Genomic DNA, 23,087 nt, shown 5'->3' with positions numbered 1-23,087 from the left:
ATTTTTAGTAGAGACAGGGTTTCACGATATTGGCCAGACTGGTCTTGATCTCCTGACTTTCTGATCTGCCCGCCTCGGCCTCCCAAAGTGCTGGGATTACAGGCGTGAGCCACCGTGCCCAGCCAATTCTTTATTTCTTTCTTTTTCTTTTTTTTTTTTTGAGGTGGAGTCTTGCTCTGTCGCCCAGGCTGGAGTGCAGTGGCGCGATTTTGGCTCACGGCAAGCTCCACCTCCCGGGTTCACTCCATTCTCCTGCCTCAGTCTCCTGAGTAGCTGGGACTACAGATGCATGCCACTACGCCTGGCTAATTTTTGTATTTTCAGTAGAGGCGGAGTTTCACCATGTTGGCCAGCTGGTCTCGAACTCCTGACCTCAGGTATCTGCCCGCCTCGGCCTCCCAAAGTGTTGGGATTATAGGCATGAGCCAGCGTGCCTGGCAAAAATGTGTAGTTCTTTTACATGGGCAAGTTTTTACTATTAAAAAAAAAAATAACCATGACAGGGCATCCTAAGTAGCCTAGCTAGCAGTGGCAGCTACTGCCCTCAGTAGCACGTCATAAGCAAGAGCAAAGTAAACATCCAAATAAAATGAACTAAGCCAGCTTGCCACAGCCTAGCATTGCAAGTCTACAGTATGCAATTTCACGTCAAATCAGCAAGAAAATTCCTAAAGTCTTTAGCTAAAATTACAGTAATTAAACAACTCTTTTGATAAGCACTTGAGTAAGAACCCCAGATATTCCTGAAGAAACTGTGTTACAGCTCAAAAGAATTTAGGAGCCTAGTGTAGTAAGGCCCGTTGTATTGCCTGACTTTTACTCAGGGCTCAACCCAGTTTCAAGCCTACTTAATAATTCGTATCCCAAGAAAGCCCCTATCAGTCTCTTTGCTAGCTGAATAAATTGTAACTCCGCCATGGCTTCTGTGGAGGCCCAGGCTATGATATGTTGCAGAAATAGTGTCTGAGGACAAAGAACAGATAAGAAAGTTAATCTCTTCGTAATCCATTCAGCAATGTGTGATGAAAATATCACTCTCAAAAGTGGAAGTCTCCCCTTTCTTCTAAAGGGCATTAAGGGATACTCATGGCTCAGCAAATTCTGAAGTAGAAATTGTCACAGTGCTGTAGGTAGAAGAGACTCAACAATGCCATCATGAAAAAAACTTCTGGAATTATTCACAACAGTAAAATTATGACCAACTTACAGTCCTAGCACATGGACTGCAGAAATCTTGAAGACCATCCATAAGAAATGGCTTTCAAACTTATTTGAAATCAATTTGACATCACAACCCACTTTTCATACATGTATAAATTGAAATTGGTTTCACAAAGTATTATTTCCCTTATAACATGCTACATATTTTCCCTTCTATTAAAAAAGTTGGCTGTCACCCATGAAGTTTGTTACCAGTTGGTCATGACTAGAGTTTAAAAAGCACTGATCAATTGCTTTAAAAAAAAAAAAAAGGCAACATAACACAGTTGCTAAGAGTACCAACTTTGAAGTAGGACTGCCCAAGTTCAAATTCTGACACCGCTACTTGGCTATGAAGCCCAAGTCCTAGGTCATGTCACTAACTTCGGTGCTTCAGTTTCCTCCTCCAGAAATCAAGAGAAACCTTCTAATAAAACTTTGTTATCAAACTGAGTTTTATTTGTGAAGATGCCTAAAAAACACGCCTATTAAGGAGTGAAGATGCTGGCCCCAAGATTCCATGCAGCTTGCCAGTGAGTGGGAAGCTTGGCCCGGGACCCTGGCTGATGGTCTTTCCACTATATTGCAGCATTGAGCATGCAAATAACATTGATTATATAAGGGCCTTTGGTGTAAAGCATGTAAAATAAATGTGACAAGCAATGCTGGATGATAAATGCTTATTTCCTGACTTTCAGAAAGTAACTAGAGGGCTCAGGCCTTAAAAAAAAAACAAAAAAAAAACTTACCAGATAAATATGAACTTAAAGCCTTCATTTTCTGAGTGGCAGGGAAAAAAATAATTTCATTAAGAATTCTTTTTAATTTAGCCAGCATTGATTGAGATTTGGAGTTATTTGCCTCTGATTCTTGTCTAGTTTTAGGCCAAACACTAGCTAGTTGCTAGGACCTTGGGCAAGTCTGCGGTCTCTTTGGGCTCATTTCTATAATCGTAAGATGAGAGTTAGGCCCAAGATGTTGTAACATTGCCCCTTTCGAGGTTTTCCCCAAAGGGCAAAACTGACAGACTAATGGGAAAGTCAAAGAAAATAAAAATAAAAATCATCTCCAAAGATGCTAGGAAAAAAAAAAGGATAAATAGCGTTATTTACTTGCCATAGTAAGGACGGTGACGTACTCACAGCAGGCAATAGTGGCACAGAAATGAACTTGGTATGGCGTCTTGAGTTCAACCTCTCGTTGGCTACTTAATAGACACATACATAAATGTTTTTGTTTTAGGACAGGGTCTCACTCTATCACTGGGGCTGGACTACAGTGGTACAATCAGGGCTCATCACAGCCTTGACCTCCCGGGCTCAGGTGATCCTCTCACCTCAGCCTGGCAAGCAGCTGGGACTACAGGCGTGCATCACCATGCCTGGCTAGGATTTTTGTAGAGGCAGGGTTTTGCCATGTTTCCCAGGGGTCTCAAACTCCCGGACTCAAAAGATCCACCTGCCTTGGCATCCCAAAGTGCTGAGATTATAGGCGTGAGCCATGGCACAAGGCTCACATATATAACTTTGAGCTAATAATTTCATTTTTTTTTTTTTTGAGATGGAGTCTCGCTTTGTCGCCCAGGCTGCAGTGCAGTGGTGTGATCTCAGCTCACTGCAAGCTCCACCTCCCGGGTTCACGCCATTCTCCTGCCTCAGCGTCCCGAGTAACTGAGACTACAGGAGCCTGCCACCACACCCCCGGCTAATTTTTTGTATTTTTAGTAGAGACGGGGTTTCACCGTGTTAGCCAGGATGGTCTCGATCTCCTGACCTCATGATCCGCCCCCCTCGGCCTCCCAAAGTGCTGGGATTACAAGTGTGAGCCACCGTGCCCAGCCATAATTTCATTTATTTCTGATCAGATGTTCTGTCACTTAAGGGCACTTGAGATGATTAAATATGAATGTGCATAGTACATGACCAGGTATCCAAAGACTTCAATAAATGTTGGTTCCTTCTAACTAAAAGGGCTGTATAAACATGCTCAGGTGTTATAATTTTAGGGGCAGTCTCTACCATTTCCTCCCGGGTATTATTACTTGCCCCTCTAAAGCATTAGCTCTGAAGGCATAACGTTTTTTTTTTTTCTTCTTCTGAAAGAGACAGGGTCTCTTTGTGTTGCTCAAGCTGGAGTGCAGTGGCTATTCACAGGCATGATCATCAAGCACCACAGCCCCAAACTCGTGGTCTCAAGTGATCTTCCTACCTCAGCGTACCTGGCAGCTGGGACTACAGGGTCATGCCACTGCGCCTAGCTGGCATAGAAATTTTATTTTTTGAGACACTGTCTCATTCTGTTGCTCAGGCTGGAGTGCAGTGGCGCAATCACTGCTCACTGCAGCCTCAATCTTTCGGGCTTGAGCAATCCTCCCACCTCAGCCCCCTGAATAGCGAGGACCACAGGCGTGCACCACTACGCTCCGCTAATTTTTGTATTTTTTGTAGAGACGGGTTTTGCCATGTTGCCCGGCTGGTCTCGAACTCCTAGGCTCAAGCAGTCCACCCACCTCGGCCTCCTGAAGTGCTGGGATTACAGGCACAAGCCACAGTGCTTGGCCAGCATAGCCACTTTAAAATGAGGTGTGAGTTAAGGAGTAAACTGGCAAGTCTGCCCCAAATTGGATTTCATGATGATCTTCACATCTACACAGCGGTGTCACTTAACAGGAGTATGTTCCGAAAAACGCCTTGTTAGGCGACTTCATCGTTGTGCAAATATCACAGGATGTACTTACACAAGTACATGGCAGAGCCTACTACACACCTAGGCTATGCAGTAAAGCCTATGTTCCTAGGCTACAAACACGTACAGCACGTTACCGTACTAACTACTGTAGGCAATTTCAACAACACTAAATATTTGCTAAACATAGCTAAACACAAAAGACACAGTAAAAATCACTGCTGTATATGCAGTTCTTGCTACATGTAAACTGTTTAGCTAAATAACATTAATTCCAGAGAAGGCAAAGCTTACCAAATACAAATTCTACATGGGAGAGTGATAGAGATATAAGGCAGAATAAAACATGCAAAATTGTGGCCGGGCGCAGTGGCTCACGCCTGTAATCTCAGCACTTTGGGGGGCCAAGGTGGGCAGATCACCTGAGGTCAGGAGTTCAAGACCAGCCTGGCCAACATGGCGAAACCCCATCTCTACTAAAACTACAAAAATTAGCCATGCGTGGTGGAGGGCACCTGTAATCCCAGCTACTCAGGAGGCTGAGGGAGGAGAATCGTTTGAACCCATGAGGTGGAGGTTGCAGTGAGCCGAGTTTGTGCCATTGCACTCCAGCCTGGGCAACAAGAGCGAAACTCTGTTTCAAAAAAAAAAAAAAAAAAAAGTAAACATGCAAAATTGCCTTCATCAGTTTAAAGTGGAAGTCTTTCTAAACCATAAACAATGATTGTTACTTTTAAAATATATCTAATTACATGAACCTACAGTGAGACTCATCATTGGACAAAAAGTCACGTCTGTTCCTGTAACAGGCCTAATATTTCTGAATGACTCAGCTCCTAAAAATTAGCCTATCTCAAAATCAGTGACCAAGATTCTGATCTTCTCAAATTATTTTACTCTTCAGTTGTAGTTTTTATGCATCTTTAAATGGCCTTCCTAATATTTTCACCACTTTTTAAGAAGTCTCTACTGATATATATTTAAGCTACAAGGTATGAGTATATTCTACCAACCGTATCAAAAGAACTTACTGATCTTTGCCAACCAAAGATTAACAAATGAATGTACAAATATGTTGAAATAAAAATCTCTCGATTCTATTCTCGTGTTAGAATGCAATTTAAAAAATTATTTTGTTATTAATATCTACCTAAATGCCATTAAGAAAAGCCTGCCAAGTTCTAACTACAAAATAGGTGCAATATTTAAAATTTCTGATCTCAGAAAGTAATTTAAAAACTTAAAGACAAAGCTGATAGATTTAAATCCTCCCCCCACCCCAAAACTTTACTTACACTCTTTTTCCTCAGGAAAGGTGTCCTCTCTCCTACTGAGTTCTTAGCGGTGTTCTACATCCTCTTCCTCTAGTGCAAGGAAGCCCAAAAAGCACAGTCAAAAGGAGATACCACAGGCTGAGCCCGCTTTTAAAAGATGCAGAGCTTTTCTAAAGCAAGGAGACGTTTCAAGTTGGGACTAAATGTTGAGAATAATCTATTTTTTTTTTTTTTGAGACAGAGTCTTGCTCTGTCACCCAGTCTGGGGGGGGTGCAGTGGCGTGATCTCCGCTCACTGCAACCTCCGCCTCCCAGATTCAAGCGATTCTCCTGCCTCAGCCTCCCAAGTAGCTGGCATTACAGGCCTATACCTCCACACCTGGCTAATTTTTGAATTTTTATTTTCATTATTTTTTGAGACAGTCTTCCTCTGTCGCCCAGGCTGGAGTGCAGCGGCGCAATCTCAGCTCACTGCAACCTCTGCCCTGCAGACTCAAGTGATTCTCCTGCCTCAGCCTCCTGAGTAGCTGGGATTACAGGCACGTGCCACCACACCTGGCTATTTTTTTCCCCCAAGATGGAGTCTTGCACTGTCACCCAGGCTGGAGTGCTGTGGCGCAATCTCGGCTCACTACAACCTCTGTCTCCCAGGTTCAAGCAATTCTCCTACCTCAGCCTCCTGAGTAGCTGGGATTGCATGTGCCCACCACCACGCCTCACTGATTTTTTTCTATTTTTAGTAGAGATGGGGTTTAACCATGTTGGCCAGGCTGGTCTCAAACTCCTGACCTCGTGATCCACCCACCTCGGCTTCCCAAAGTGCTAGGATGACAGGCGTGAGCCACTGCACCCAACCATTTTTTTGTATTTTCAGTAGAGATGGAGTTTCACTATGTTGGCCAGGCTGGTCTTGAACTCCTGACCTCAAGTGATCCACCTGCCTCAACCTCCCAAAGTGCTGGGATTACAGGTGCGAGCCACTGTGCCCAGCCTAATTTTTGTATTTTTAATAGAGACAGGATTTCACCATATTGGCCAGGCTGGTCTCGACCTCCTGACCTCAAATGATCCACCCGCCTCAGCCTCCCATAGTGCTGGGATTACAGGTGTGAGCCACAGCGCCCGGCTAGAAAATAATCTATTCTTTAAGGCCACTTTGATAACATAATTCATTACTCAGCAGATACCATTTTACTGGTCTTAAGACATGATCATTTTTTCTCAATTCAAAATGTTATTTTTACTACGATTTTTATTTAAAAAGTAGTGTCCTGATTTAAATTTTGGGGTACCAGAGTCCTACTGAATTCTGCCTTTTCATTTCCCCTTAGAAAACAAGTATAGGTCGGGCGCAGTGGCTCATGCCTGTAATCCTAGCACTTTGGGAAGCTCAGGCAGGTGGATCACCTGAGGTCAGGAGTTCAAGACCAGCCTGGCCAACATGGTGAAACCCTGTCTCTACTAAAAAAAACAAAAAATTAGCCGGGTGTGGTGGCGGGTGCCTGTAATCCCAGCTACGCAGGAGACTAAGGCAGGAGAATCTGTTGAACCCAGAAGGCGGAGGTTGTGGTGAGCTGAGATCGCACCACTGCACTCTAGCCTGGGCAACAGAGTGAAACTCTGTCTCAAAAAAAAAAAAAAAAAAAGAAAGAAAAAAAAACAAGTATAAATGAAGCCTTGTTTCATATTCACATTTTAGGATCAAGAAGAATCCTACATAGCTATTTTTTCAGATTATCTTCTGACTTAAAAATCAGTTCTCAAGTCATTCAGTCTCACTTATTCCACTGAGATTGGTTAGTAAAATAATAGCCATTGTGATACTATAAAACCAAAATTATTCTGAACTCACTAATAGTAAGACTGAATGTTTACAAACAGAAGCATAGAGTCCCCAACTTAATTTTTTGACTTTACAATGGGTGCGAAAGTAACAGGCATTCAGTAGAAAGCATACTTCAAGTACCCATACAATCAATGTTTTTCACTTTCAGTGTTCAACAAATTACATGAGAGATCCAACACTTTAGTATAAAGTAGGCTTCATGTTCTTTGATTTTGCCCAACTGTAGGACTAAGTGTTCTGGGCACATTTAATGTAGGATAGGCTAAGCTATAATGTTCATTAGGTTAGGTGTACTCAATGCAGTTTTGACTTCGTATTTTCAACTTGCAATGGGTTTATCAGGGTGTAGCCCCATTTTAAGTTGAGGAGTATCTGGGTCTGAACTCTTACATTCCTTTTGAATATCCACTGAAGCACAATTCTAATAACAGCCAAGGCACTCACAATCACATAATTAACTTTGCTAGTTTTAAAATGTCCACTTTATTCCATATAACACTTAACCAGATATCATTTACATCTGAGGAAGAGATGGCCCATGAGACTGATCTATAGTAAAACACTCTACGAAATGCAGTCCAATTTTATACATTTCCAGGCATCCCTAGACAAGTGTGTCACAATGCACAATGTGGAAATATAGGTATCACTACTACATTTTACATAAAAGGGAAGTATCAATAAACTTTAGAAAGTAGTAAATTCACCTGTCCCTTAAAATATGGGTACGCAATTGTTACAAAGCCATAGTAAATGGTTTATAAAATGTACTTTTATTTTATGTTACTCTGCTGTTACATAGGGCATAACATTTTCACAAGGCTTTTTTGGGACTACAGTCAATGATTAGCAACACACAATAGTGGTCCAACTCTCTAAATAACAATCACTAGACAAACTGGACACCCTCTCACATGTGCACAAATCTGCATGGAAAAGTACTAAAGTTTTAGACTTGGACTTGTGTACTTTAATTTATTTCCCCTTTCTAGTGTATTAAGAAATGACATGCACTTTAATTTGCCAAAAGCAATGCTTGTATTCTGGCAGCAACATGCTACTTCTATCACATAGTAAAGTGAATACCAGAACTACAAAGGCAGGAGGTGTAAGTGAATTTTTATTGGGAAGGGAGGTTGGCAACTTAAACAGCAGCAAATAAAGAGTGAATAAGGAAACTCCCTGTTGCCACAGATACACAAGACCTCCGTATGTGATACAGGAGCCATTTCAATTTGTGACCCCTAGACAGAGATGGCAAGTGCTTTTCCATTCAATCTAATACTTCTGGATTCCTACTAAAAAGGAATACATTAAGAGCATGGAAAAGTTGCTTACTGAAAGGAAACCCCCGAAGAGTAAGGGAGGGAATGTAGAAATTAAGAAGTTATGTGGAACACTCTTTAAATTGTAATTAACTACATTTTCTTATTTTCACAGTAATACAAAACACAGTCACTTGCAGAACTGGTTCAGATTACTTAAATACCAGATACATTTTTAGTCCTCTACATAAGTGTTTGGGAGTTACTTATGTTTATATGAAATGAAGCTATTAATACTTTTCTACAGCAGTACTGCACACCAGGAAGGCCAAGACAAACACAAATCAAGGAATGAAGTTTTCCCAAAGCTGCAGTGTGAAAAGACTATAAACAGTTGATTCCATACACATGAATGGGTTTCTTTGCTATAGGAAATCCAAGTGGAATAAGGAATGGAGATGTGTAAAAAGGTTTCTTGAAGGAAAGAAGGATGACACCCTGTATGGATTTAGTTTTCAGCCCCTTCTGCCGCATCACATTCTTCTCCTGCACTGTCTGATGTCCAAAGCTAGAAAAAGAAGAATCATATTAAGTTACTATTTCTAGATTAGGCAATTACACTAAGTACTATTGTTATATCAAAATTAACTACAAGAGTAGTAAATTCCTCAAACAATGGAGATCTTGACTAAGACTGAAGTTCTCTCTCAAAACCCCAAAGACCATCTCCTTCCCAAAGTACATCCTTGCAGACCTTTCACTACGCATTTACAAAATGACATACATACATATACCACTGGGGCATGGTTTTATAGCTTCCTTTTTATTTAAAAAGCATTTGGCCAGGCACAGTGGCTCACGCCTGTAATCCCAGCACCTAGGGAGGCCGAGATGAGAAGATCGCATGAGGCCAGGAGTTCAACAGCCTGGACGGCATAAGCAAGATCCCATGTCTACAAAAAATTTCAAAAACAAAATTGGCCAGGTAAGGGGTGGTGTGTGCCTATAGCCCTAATTACTCAGGAGGCTGAGGCAGGAGGACTGCTTGAATCCAGGAGGTTGAGGCTGCAGTGAGCCATGATTACGACACTGCACTCCAGCCTAGGCAACAGGGTGAGATCCTGTCTCAAAAAAAAAAAACAAAAACAAAAAAGAAAGTAACTTTTTAAAAAAGGCACTCTACTTTCAGAATAAGCAAAGTGATAGCCTTAGAATTTAATGCTGTCTCTATTCGCAGCAGCCCAGTGCTCCTCTTGAAAGCACTACTGCAGTATTATTATAGACTCATAGAGCAAAACACTGTCACAGGGAGGAAAAAGCCACAATCATGGTTAACAACTTTCAAGTGTGTGAAGGGCTAAACTATAGGAAAAGCAGACTTACTTTGTGTTTCTCCAAGAATTAAATAGAAGTGGGTGATGGAAGCTACAGGGAAGCAATGTGTGCATGTATAGACAGGGTTCTTGAATTAGAATGTTAAAACTAAGTGGATCTTCCAGGATCTCTCTAATTTTAGGATAGAAAGATGAAGTGAAGAAGAGAAGTCAGTATTTATTGACTATAATTGCACTTTATTAGACCAACAGCAAGACATTAGTGTTAATTTCAGAAAAGCTAGAATCTTACATAATCCTTAGGTTATTATGAAGATACTAAATAAAAACAAACAAAACAAAATCCCCCAAAGACCTGTCTCCATAATAGAGAAAACAAAACCGATTAAAAGATAGGTAACTCCAAGGTATACATCTGGGAAGAGGTATAACTGCCTAATTTGCTCTTCCTCTGTAGAACTATTTGCTGATCATCTTCCATTGTCCCCTCACAACCACAGGCACTTCTCATGGCTAGAAATGCAGGGTCTTCATTCCCCTTTCAGTGGATTCATAATTACCCTATTCAGCAAAATTGAATAGACATGGTGCTAATATTTAAAAAATCCTATCTAGTAAATGATAAAGCACCAAACTAGGGGGCTGGGAGGACGAGACTTATATTAAAAGATTTGTTCCCTTCTTTTTCCTTCTGTGAAGTCTAAGATTTTACCTATCAAATTTACTTGAACCTACAAAAGAATGTTAAAGTAAAGCTTAAGCTGTGCTTTTTCTTGATTACTTCCTTTATCAATTACCTATCTAAGAAGCAGGGAGAAAAAGACAAACAAAACAGAAGCTTTTGCCTAGAAGCAGAGAAGGAGTAAGTTTAGGTACAGGTTCACTCCCTAAATGCTTGTAGAATATCATGCACAATTCACAAAGTAAACTTTTATTAGAGCAAGGTACTTCATGTGATTTTAAGAAAGCCTAGATATTTAGATAGTCCCTAACTGGCTATAGCTGATTTGCCCCAAAATATTGAAACTTTATAAGCTCTCTTTATTAACATAATTTATCAACATCTTCATCCCAATGAAATAGTAATATTAATATTGAGTTCCTATAATGTTAGTACCTTCTCAGGAAGGTCTGATAAAATGCCTATTCAACTTGAAAACCCGCCTACAAAATAATGTTCGTCCCATAAAATACTAACACGTATCTCATACTTTCAGCTCTTATGTATTTTCCCTAAAAGACACGAAGTCCAAAATAAAATATAAATACTTTTGTTTCTGAAAAGGAAATAAAATTAAAAGAGTAAACAACTCACTGTTAGGTTGTCTCTAAGCAACTGCATGATGAGGGTGCTGTCTTTGTATGAGTCTTCATTCAGTGTATCAAGTTCAGCAATGGCCTCATCAAAAGCCTGATAAATATTAATATCCATGGTAAAATATGTGCATTGACAAAAACTGGTTATTCTACAATTACAAACCATTGTTACAAAATAAGTGAACACCCACCTTATGTTCTACCATCAACAAACTCAACGGAACCATTCTCTCACACTCTCAGTTTAAGAACTTACGAGTATGACTGGAATTTTATAAAACTATACATTTAGTAAACAAGCATGTCTTGGTTCTTTCACAGGACAACGGAACAGCAGCAATGCTTAACAGACTTCTTTCCAGTAAGAAGTAGTACTTATCTGTACAGGGTCCTCTTTATTCTCTCGTTTTGAGCCACTTTGAGGAATGTGGCTAATGCACAGCTATTCTAGTGACCAAACCTGGCAGGCATGACTTTCTAATCTTTTATGTTTCCTTCTTAACATCATTTATCCTTCTTTGATTACTCTGCTCAGTATGCTCTGTAGGCACATCACTGCTTATAATCATAGGGTAGAGTAAGGTGTCGGGGTAGGAGTAGGTAATCATGATGGGAAGAAAAAGAGGAGATTTCAAAATAAATATAGTAGAAATCATTCCTGGGTATCCAAGTAAAATACCTATAAATTAACATACCTGGTATCTCAAATAACTGTAGCTAAAGTAGGTATTTCCTCGACACACATCTTACCGTTTTAGCCAGCGTGCAGGCAAGCTCTGGGTTATTAAGAATCTCATAGTAAAATACAGAAAAGTTAAGAGCAAGCCCCAGGCGGATTGGGTGTGTGGGTTGCATCTCTTTCTTGCTTATATCAAACGCCTCTTGGTAAGCTCCTTGGGAATTATCTATCGTTTCTGTGAAGAGCAAAAAATACGAAGTGCAATATTAAAAATAACCATCCAGTACATAGTACATTAACAACTTGAACATATGCTACTAGCTCTTGGTAGAACCAAGATTTTTCTCTGTATGGGTCTTTTAAAATCACGGTAGCTAACAAAAAACATTATCGTGGCCAGGCACGGTGGCTCACGCCTATAATCCCAGCACTTTGGGAGGCCGAGGTGGATGGATCACTTGAGATCAGGAGTTCAAGACCAGTCTGGCCAACATGGCGAAACCCCATCTCTACTAAAAATACAAAAATTAGCCAGGCATGATGGCGGGCATCTGTAATCCCAGCTACTCAGGAGGCTGAGGCATGAGAATCGCTTGAACCCGGGAGGCAGAGGTTGCAGTGAGCCGAGATCACACCACTGCACTCCAGCTTGGGCGACAGAACGACACTCTGTCTCAAAAACAAACACATAAAAACAATACTGTGTACTGGGTATTTAAGAACTTGTTTATGGCCAGGTGCAGTGGCTCATGCCTGTAATCCCAACACTTTGGGAAGGTGAGGCAGGGGGATCACTTGAACCTGAGAGTTCAAGACCAGCCTAGGCAACACAGGGAGACCTTATCCCTGTCTCTACAAAAAATAATAATAAAAAAAAAGCTAGGCATGGTAGTGCGTGCCTGTAGCTCTAGCTACTTGGGAGGCTGAGGTGGGAGGACCCCTTGAGCCCAGGAGGTTGAAGTTGCAGTGAGCCAAGATCATGCTGCTGCACTCCCAACCTGGGTGACAGTTTGTCTCAAACAAACAAACCAAACAAAAAACCAGTTTAGAATGTTGCTTACATATAAACAGCTTAATGGAAAAAAACATGAGATGTTATAGTAAATCAGACTTTTTTCCATCCCTAGGCTAAAACTATTTTCTTATTTTATGTCTTTTAATTCTATTACTTGGAAATGCAGCAATTAAAAATAATTTGACTGGAAGGGGCGCAGTGGCTCACGCCTGTAATCCTAGCACTTTGGGAGGCTGAGGAGGGCAGATCACCTGAGGTTGGAGGTACAAGACCAGCCTTACCAACATGGAGAAACCCCGTTTCTACTAATAATACAAAAATTAGATGGGAGTGGTGACGCATGCCTGTAATCCCAGCTACTTGGGAGGCTGAGGCACGAGCCTCACTTGAACCCAGGAGGCAGAGCTTACGGTAAGCCAAGATTGCGCCATTGCACTTCAACCTGGGCAACAACAGCAAAACTCCGTTCAAAATTAATTATAATAATAATAATAATAATAATAATAATTTGATTGGAATACCCTTTCCCTAAATAATGTAAACTTTACAAAGATCATCAACACCAAAATCTCTATTTTTCTAATTTGGAGAAATACTGATTCTTAGTATTAAGAGGTATTATTTGAAAGGCAATATAAAAGTTTCAATACATAGGACAAAATCTGCTCTGATCAGAGTTTGATTACTGGCCTAATTAAAATGTTACTCTCCCTTCAAAAAATGTTCAGTATTACCAACACTAATCTGATTATACTCATGTTTTGAAAAGGGTAGTTTTCTGTATGAGGCCACTGGCCTATTACAGCTTTAGAGATACTGACATAAGAGAATTAAGCTATCCCTTTATGACCTGAATTATGTTCATTTTCCTTCCTCTGAAATGGCACATTTATTGATCTAATCCCTGACTGGTACAGCCCGCATGCAGTAAGAAGTTCTTGCAGCCTGGCAAATTAGGAAGCACCAGTGTCTCAGCAATTAGGCTACAAAGACAGCCTATCTATGAATCCCAGACTATCAGAATGCACACAGGACTACGTGTGAGACCTGAAAGTGCCAATGAGCTCCTAAGGGTTAAATCAGGTTAAAGCTACAGCTATGTCTCAATCTCCCAAATACTTCTCTTTGGCTTTCTGATACTTAACTGTACAGTTCCGTGCCAGTATCATGCCCAAATCTGCTTACCTTCATGGCAACAGAAGTTACACATCAGTAACAGAATAAGTAAGTTTAGTATATAGATTTTGTTACAGCAAGGTACAACAGTTTCTCAGGTACAAGTTCTCTTTATATATTCAGTTACACTGACATTTAGGATGGCAAAACTCTCATTTTCAGATCATAGTAACTATTTGTAGGGGTATATCTTTGCAGACAGGGCAAAATTAAGAACAAAATAACAAACTTACTGGAAAAAATAAGGACTGATACTTCTACTACCTAGAACTTGATAAATTTGGTAGCAAGCACATACACTAAACTTAATGAGATCTATCATCTTCAGCTGCCAGTATCCCAAGAGACATTCACTGCAAATAAATTCACTTCACATTTTTATTATCAAGTTAGGCAATTCGGTCACTTTTTCACATATCCATGTTTTCTGATAGTCTAGGTTAAAAAAAAGAAAGGTATTTAATACTAAAATCTATTTTTATGACCACTACTTGATTAATCAACAATTCCTGTGTATTCAACCTTCTCAAGTAAAACCTAACCATGAGTCATTCAAACTTACTGTGAAGTTGGAACAAGTTATACACCAGCAATAACACACTCATTTCAGCTCTCCTCAGAAATTTGATTATATGTAATTAGCAGTCAATGTTATGAACCCTTAAAATAGACGATAATGAATATGACAAACAGAAAAAGCACAACAACCTGTTTCCACGTTCTGTATGTAATTTCCAGTGATCTGAAGTTTTAAGGCATAACAGGCCATGTGAAATGCAGAATCACTCATAAAGTTTACACAAAAAACTCTGGAGCTAAAAATATGGTGAACCAAAATTCTAAAAAGCATAAAAGATTAATCCTGTTTTAAATAATACCATATGAGATTATAGAGTTCACAGATGAGCTTGATTTTTTTAAAGAGCATGTGATGTAAATTTATAATCCAATTTTCATTTTTGAGAACATAAGGTAATACTAATTTTCTTGACATACGTTCAATTATTAAGTCACAAAGAGTCTGAAGACTACGTATACTGTCATAATGTCCCATTTAACCCCATTTCTTTTTTTTATATTCTACTTTTGCCCATATAACAAATATACTTACGTTTTCGATCATCACCACATGCAACTTCAGCAAGGTACCGGAAGTAATCACCCTTCATTTTCAGATAGAAGACCTTACTCTCTGGATTAGTTGCATTGGCTATTAAATATTTATCCAACAATTCCTGAAATAAATAAGACAGAACATTAAGCACTAAACTTCTGCCTACTCTGCATTATCATTAAATGATAAAACTTCTGCCTAGCGGGCATTTCAATCATTAACTACTACAGTAATACTACACCATACCAGCCTGGACTTGAAGCACGTTCTTAGAGCAGGGGTTAGGTTGTTGCCACTAGTTGCCCTGGGAGGCTTTAAATGATGTAGCTTATAGTTTCTAATGGTAAGGCTAGATTCTAGATTACACCAAACATTGTAATTTGAAACAGCCTGTCTGTTCAGTCATCCATTCATTCAACAAACATTTACTCATACCTGCTAGGTGCTATAACGGATACAGAGAAGACTTAAAATCAGGCCCCTGCCCTCAAGAAGCTCACAGTCTATAAGTACACCAACTACACACCAAGAACTAAGAAAGATGTGAATATGGTGCTAAGGAAGCACAGAGATGGAGTAGCTCTGCTGGAGATGGCCCCCAGTTAAGACAGGCTTCCCAGGGAAAGAGTATTTGAGGTGTCAAGAAGGAAAAGTAGAAATGCACCAAACAGAAAACAGGGATGTGCACTCATTTTAGGGAGGGGTAACAAAATGTTTAAAACATCAAGTACGAGGGAGAATAGTGCTACTCAGTGCCCTCTGCAGTCAAGCATCCATCTAAAATGAGGTAAATACAGGAATCGAGAGTAAGAGGTTTAGAAACTTGCACAGCAATTTAAAAGAATAATTTTAGGTCTACGAAATCTAATTTTTTTTTTTAAAAAGTTCTTATGTCTTTTGTCCCTAATTTCATACAAAGAAATTTTCACTTCTAGTACATGGTATGCTATGCCTTGGAGTATAAAAAGTCACAAAAGACAAATATGATAGAAATCTTCTTAGATTCAATTTTTCTTGATGCTAGGTCATCCATTTAAAAACCTTTTTAGGGCCAGGCGCGTTGGCTCACGGCTGTAATCCCAGCACTTTGGGATGCTGAGGCAGGCAGATCACAAGGTCAGGAGTTCGAGACCAGCCTGGCCAACATAATGAAACCCCGTCTCTACTAAAGATACAAAAAATTAGCCAGGCGTGATGGTGGGCACCTGTAATCCGAGCTACTCGGGAGGCTGAAGCAGGAGAATTGCTTGAACCTGGGAGGCGGAGGTTGCAGTGAGCCCAGATCATGTTACGGCACTGCAGCCCGGGTGACAGTGCGGACTCCGTCTCAAAAAACAAAAACAAAAACAAAAAAAAGCCTTTTTGTATTAAATATTACAAAGCAAAATGAAATTCTCATAAAAATGTTAAGATACTAATACCTACTTCATTGGTTTGAGAATAAAACCAGTAACAGATGTCAAAGCCTGGAATAGTGTCACATGTTAAGTGCTCAGTAAATGTTAGCTAGTATCAGCCTAGGTACACAGTTTGAAAAGCACTGCTCTAGGAAAAGTGAAACTAGTGAACGTTTTAAAGCAGGGAAGAGAGAAGATGATCCTTTTTACATTTTGGAAAAATAACCACAGATACGATCAGTTAATATTACATAAAAATACCATCTATGATACCAAATTGGCAAGTCTGGAGAATAAACAAGGTTGAGTCAAATTCACATAACTGCTAAAGAAAAGGAAGGCTGTTTATAAATTTAAAAATACACAATTCTAACCGAGAACTTTCTTCTTGTTTATCTGACTAAAAGTGGTCTAACAAAATGCAATCACTGCATCCATGTGTTTCTTTTTTTTTTTGAGACAAAGTCTCACTCTGCTGCCCAGGCTAGAGTGCAGTGGTGATTCTCAAATGATTCTCCTGCCTCAGCCTCCCGAGCAGCTGGGACTACAGGCACACACCACCATGCCCAGCTTACTTTTGTATTTTTAGTAGAGACAGGGTTTCACCATGTTGATCAGGCTGGTCTCAAATTCCTGACCTCAAGTGATCTCCCCACCTCGGCCTCCCAAAGTACTGGGATTACAGGCGTGAGCCACTGCGCCTGGCCCATAAGTTATTTTAAAAGAAAATAAACAGAGGCTGCGTACAACAGTTCACACCTATCATCCAAGCACTCTGGGAAGTAGAGGTGGAGGCAAGAGGATTTCTTGAGAGCCCAGGAGTTTGACACCAGCCTGGGCAACATAATGGGACCCTGTCTCTACAAAGAATTTTTAAAAAATTAGGTGTGGTGGCACACACCTGTAGTCCCAGCTACTTGGAAGGCTGAGGCAGAAGGAAAGCTTAAGCCCCGGGGGTGGAGGCTGCAGTGAGCCATGATCGTGCCACTGCATTCCAGCCTGGGAGACAGAGCAAAAGAGACCCTGTCTGTCTCTAAAAGAAAAAAACCAGAAAAACATTAAAAATCCTTTAATTTAAAAAATATTTTAAATAGATTAAAAAAAATATACATATATATATATTTTTTTTAAGGGCCTGAGGCCAGAGGAAGTTAAAACACACACACACACACACACGCACAAAAAGTTAGTATAAAATTATGTATCGAAGTCTCAGAAGTTTATGCATTATAGAAGTGATGAGTATCAAAATTGTGGCTCAAGTTGGAAAGTTGCTGAGCCAGAAGTGTGGCAACAGAGGTCATTAGGGCCACACCCAAACTAAAGGCAACCGTGACAAGTGCTGCTCCAGCATCACTACACTCTTAACTGTAAAAACAACAGACGAATCAGATTTTCAGAATTTATTGTGCTCAACATCACCAATGTAATTTTAATAGTTATTTAATAAACTGAGACACTCAAATCTTAAAAAATTATATTACTTTAACTTTTTCCTCTATTACCATTTTCATGTATTATGGATGACTTTCAATTTAAAAACTATTTTTATGAACTGAATTTAGGGTTGTGGTGGAAGGAGGGGGGTAGGAGGCAATAGTGAGATAGTCACAAAAAAAGTTCTAGATCTCAAACTGACTCAGTCATTGGTATCTTTAAATGAGTGGATTCTGAGAAGTAGTATCAAAGAAGGCAAACATAGTATTTATACCGACAGAAATACCACCTCTGCCTGTACCCACACCAAGGAACTCTAATGTAAAGTAAGATGCCTCTCACTTTTCTTGTTCCTCCAAGTGAGTCAGTCAGTTACAACGAAATTCCACAGGATCTCTGAAAAGGTGCCAGCTCTGGTGAAGATATTATTTATAGTCACAAAAAAAGCTACTCAGTACCTTTAAGACCTAGTGCTCTGTTAACTGTGGCAGATGTGTAAGAGCAGGGGTTGAGAAAAGTCTGACTAGAACAAGGGCTTAGGGTGAGGAGTAGGGAAGAGAGAAATTTTCATTCTAGCATTAGTCTCTCCTGAGTCACTCATGCTAGATGTGTGGGTGTTCTCAAGGACTGTGGACAAAGGGCCTTCCAAGTATTCAGAAAGCTGCCAAACAGCTACTGCATTCATTACAACACAGCCACTTAAAAACTAACCTTTCCTTTCTAAAATTATTAACTTTGACTACTAGTTTGCATAAAGCCATTACGTATGATTTATAAAAGTGCTGGGCTTTTATAAAGTGACTTGGGCATTACTTCCATCCTGGAGTTTCAGCCAGGTATCATGGTTCTTTGTCAGATGCCACTAGCTCTCTGTGAAGGAAACAACAGGTACAGAATAATTCTGTCTTTCCATACACTATCAGTAAGTAAAGATGTATACTTTAGCTCAACTAAAAGACATAATGGATTCTGCTTCATGTCCTTCCCAAATAATCAAGTCTGTATCTGTATTATCAATACCAAATATTATTAATACCAGATAGAATATAGCCTATAAATGTATAATATCTTAAAATTATTGTAAAAAACACAGATCAGAGACCAAAAACCCCAAACTGACACATAACTCCCTGAAAGTCTTTCCCAGAAGTCAGGAGGGAGGGCCAGGTGCCGTGGCTCATGCCTGTTATCCCAGCACTTTGGGAGGCCAAGATGGGTGGATCACTTGAGGTCAGGAGTTCGAGACCAGCCTGACCAATATGGTGAAACCCCATTTCTACTAAAAATACAAAATTAGCCGGGCGTGGTGACACATGCATGTAATCCCAGCTATTTGGGAGGCTGACACAGGAGAATTGCTTGAACCCGGGAGGCAGAAGTTCCAGTGAGCTGAGATATTGAACTCCAGCGTGGGCAACAAGAGCAAAATTCCATCTCAAAAAAAAAAAAAAAAAAAAAAAAAAAAAAAAAAAGTCACCAGAAGGGAGTATAGTTAGATGTTCCCCCACTGATTTCTTCTGTACATTATTCTTATCATTTAAGCAGGAGCTCCCCCTTGTAAACTCGTTAGCAAATTTTATTATCTTGGGAGTTTTGGTGGGCTAAGATTGGAGGTCCCTCTGGTGCTGACAGTGTTACTTGATTGAGGGTAAAACGTGGATGGTAGTGTGTTCCTTTTTGAGAATTTGAAAACTAAGAGGTCAATGTACTATCCACAATAAAAGAGGAACTAGTAATTCTGAACACTCTAGACCAAAGAAACAAGGAAAGTGAAAGGAAAGAATCAAAGTTATTATAGAGGTTGCTTTAGGAAATGCTAAAGGAACTCAGAATAAGTTTAATCTTAGAAAAATAGGATGGGAACAATAATAGACTACAACACAAAAGCTGTAAAGAATAATATAAGAAATGAAACTGTCGAGAAATAATATTAATGCAAATTTAGAATAGTAACTATTCCTCCTTTCCCCCACCCCCATATCTTAGGGAAAAAAGGCTTCCAGAAGAACAACAAAACCCCCACACGATCTTCAAGAGTTAACTATTGTATAAAACAATCCTACTGTCACTTCAACCACTTTTTCAAAATAATTTATTTGGTTTCAGTGGTAAAATTCTGTTAACACTCAACAAATTAATCTTTTAATTCTAAATTCATTTATAAGCGATTTCCATTTTACAGACTAAATAAGCTACTCTTGTCTTACTATGCTTATCTATAGGACTGATTTATTTAAGAAAGAGTAGGTAACTGTTATGAAGAGGCTTAAAATACACACAAAATAACAGGAAGCAAAAAAATGTTCTAAGAAGTTTCATTTTCCTAATAGTTTACTGAGGTTCATTAGCAAACACACTATTAACATGCTGAATCTCTAACTTTAGGATATACATATCAGTCATTATTTCTATATTATCAGTTAGCCAGCATATTAATAGACCCTAAAACGGAGCACTTCTAAGAAAGATAAGGCCAAATCTAGCTACAGATTTTTTTTCCCCCCTTGAGACCGAGTCTCACTCTGCCAATCCAGGCTGAAGCGCAGTGGCGCAATCTCAGCTCACCTGCACCCTTCGCCTCCCGGTTCAAGCGATTCTTTGGCCTCAGCCTCCCCAAGTAACTGGGACAGGGTTTCACCATGGCTGGTCTCGAACTCCTGACCTCAAGGGATCCGCCCTCTTCAGTCTCCCAAAGTGCGAGGATTACAGGCCTGAGCCACGGCGCCCAGTTTAGAGATTTAATCAGTAAAACAAAAAAGGGACACAGTAACTCTGTGTTATGTATCAGAATATATGAGTTTTAGAAATTAGATTATAATTTGTGGAACTAACTTTTATACTATCGTTAGCTCTATAATCTTGTAGGAAATCACACCTTCTCAAGTGTCTGTCTCTGTAACTATGTGATGAGACTATTATGATCTAAAGGTCTCTGGTCTCAGAAACTACCATTTTATGACTATATCTGCTAGAATTAAATCTCATAAAGGATTTGTTGCCTTAACCAAGGAGGCAGTGAATCACCTAAGACTTAATCCAAGTTGATCATATAACATCAATTCATCCATGGAAATATTTTCAATCATTAATAAAATGAATGCGTTAAACAGTCAAGTGTCCTTGTGTTATTTTAAAATGTTACACTAAGAATTGTTGGGCCGGACACAGTGGCTCACGCCTATAATGCCAGCACTTTGGGAGGCCGGGGGTTGGCGGATCACGAGGTCAGGAGTTCGAGACCAGCCTGGCCAACACGGTGAAACCCTGTCGCTACTAAAAATACAAAAATTAGCCAGGCGTGGTGGCAGTCACCTGTAATCCCAGCTATTTGGGAGGCTGAGGCAGGAGAATCGCTTGAAACCGGAAGGCAGAGGGTTGCAGTGAGACAAGATCACGCCACTGCACTCCAGCCTGGGCAAAAGAGCGAAACTCCTTCTCAAAAAAAAAAAAAAAACATTTGTTAGGACTTAGAATCCAAGAATGATGAATCAACCCCATTCTGGTGCCCATGTTAAGTTCATTTTCAAAAAAATGAAATATGGAATGAAGTAAAAATTTTCAGAGATAGAAGCAAACCTTTTTTTTTTTTTTTGAGACAGAGTTTCACTCTTGTTGCCCAGGCTGGAGTGCAATGGCGCGATCTCAGCTCACCGCAACCTCTGCCTCCCAGTTTCAAGCGATTCTCCTGCCTCAGCCTCCCGAGTAACTGGGACTACAGGCATGCACCACCATGCCTGGCTAATTTTTTTTTTTTTTTTTTTTTTTTTTTTTTTTTTAGTAGAGACGAGGTTTCTCCATGTTGGTCAGGCTGGTCTCAAACTCCCGACTTCAGGTGGTCCGCCTGCCTTGGCCTCACAAATTGTTGGGACTACAGGCATAAGCCACTGTGCCCAGCCAGAAGCAAACCTTATAACCAATGTGACTGATCCTATATGCTGTGGGATTTAGCAGACACCACACAGAAGACATCAGTCAAACTCAAGTTGCAAAGCCTAATCAGATCCTTACATCCTTGTATCCACAAGATTAAAACTTTTCACTTAATCCTATACCAAATTCCAAACCTCTACAACCACATTTTAACAATGAGGTATACTGGAGGAGTAAAGTGCCATGTGATCTGGCTGCCCAGGACCATTCCAGTTTAAGCCCACTGTCCTAGCAGACAGATCTCATTTTATTGTCTTTTGCTCTACTGCTCTTTTGCAGATACTGTGGTGTGTTTTTGTTGTTTTAACCAATTGAAGGTTTGTAGCAACACTGAATCAAGCATGTCTATCAGAGCCAATTTCCACCAGCATGTGCTCAATTTCATGTCTCTGTGGCACATTTTGGTAATTCTCCCAATATTTCAAACTTTTCATGATTATTATATCTGCTATGGCAATCTGTGATCGGTGGTCATTAATGTTACTACTGTAATTGTTTTGGGGTACCACAATGCATGCCCACACAAGATGGTAAACTTAATCGATATATGCTGTGTCTGTTCTGACTGCTCCAACAATGGGGTGCTCTCAATCTCTTCTATCTCCTCTGGCTTACCTATTCCCTGAGACACAAAAATATTAAAATTAGACCAATTAATAACTCTACAATGGCCTTTAATTAAGTGTTCAAGTGAAAAGATGAGTTACATGTCTTTTACTTTCAAAAGCTAGAAATAATTAAACTTAGTGAGGAAGGCACGTCAAAAGCCAAGACAAGCTAAAGCTGGGCCTCTTGTACCAAACAGCAATGTTGTAAGTGCAAACAAAGAGTTCTTGAAGGAAATTAAAAGTGCTACCCCAGTGAACACACAAATGATAAGAAAGCAAAGCAGACTTTTATTGATGATATGGAGAAAACTTTAAGTGGTCTGGATAGAAGCTGAGGCCAGCCACAACATTCCTTTAAATCAAAGCCTAATCCAGAGCAAGGCCTTAATTCTCTTAAATTCAGTGAAGGCTGAGAGAAGTAAGGAAGCCGCATAAGAAAAATTTGAAGCTAGGAGAGGTTGATTCATGAGGTTGACCGAAAGAAGCCACCTCCAGAACATAAAAGTACAAGCTGAAGGTACAAGTGCTAATGTAGAGCTGCAGTAAGTTATCCAGAAGATCTAGCTAATATCACTGATGAATGAAGATGGCTACACAAAATACTGTATTTCCAATGCAGAGGAAACAGCCTTATACCAGAAGATGCCATCAAGGACTTTCATAGGAGGTCAGTATCTGACTTTAAAGCTTTAAAGGAAGGCTGACTCCTCAGGGCTAATTGCAGCTGGTGACTTTAAGATGAAGCCAATGCTCATTTAGCATTCCAAAAATCCTAGGGTCCTTAAGAATTACGCTAAATCTACTCTGCCT

At 39.9% G+C, this 23,087-nt stretch overlaps 1 protein-coding gene across 1 annotated transcript in view; it reads right to left on the bottom strand.

Moving 5' to 3' along the window:
* Nucleotides 1–7,471: 7,471 nt before the first annotated feature.
* YWHAQ (tyrosine 3-monooxygenase/tryptophan 5-monooxygenase activation protein theta) overlaps nt 7,472–23,087 on the bottom strand; it is a 47,178-nt gene continuing 31,562 nt past the window's right edge. Inside the window, 4 exon segments of the mRNA NM_001131572.1 lie at nt 7,472–8,838; nt 10,920–11,015; nt 11,672–11,835; nt 14,903–15,026. Of these exon segments, the coding sequence (NP_001125044.1) occupies nt 8,779–8,838; nt 10,920–11,015; nt 11,672–11,835; nt 14,903–15,026 (444 nt within the window). The 3' untranslated portion in view covers nt 7,472–8,778.

Source organism: Pongo abelii, chromosome 12 (assembly GCF_028885655.2).
Source record: "Pongo abelii isolate AG06213 chromosome 12, NHGRI_mPonAbe1-v2.0_pri, whole genome shotgun sequence".
NCBI classification, from domain to species: Eukaryota; Metazoa; Chordata; class Mammalia; order Primates; family Hominidae; genus Pongo; species Pongo abelii.
The sequence above is the reverse complement of the archived record's forward strand: the minus strand, read 5'-3'. Positions and strand labels throughout refer to the sequence as shown.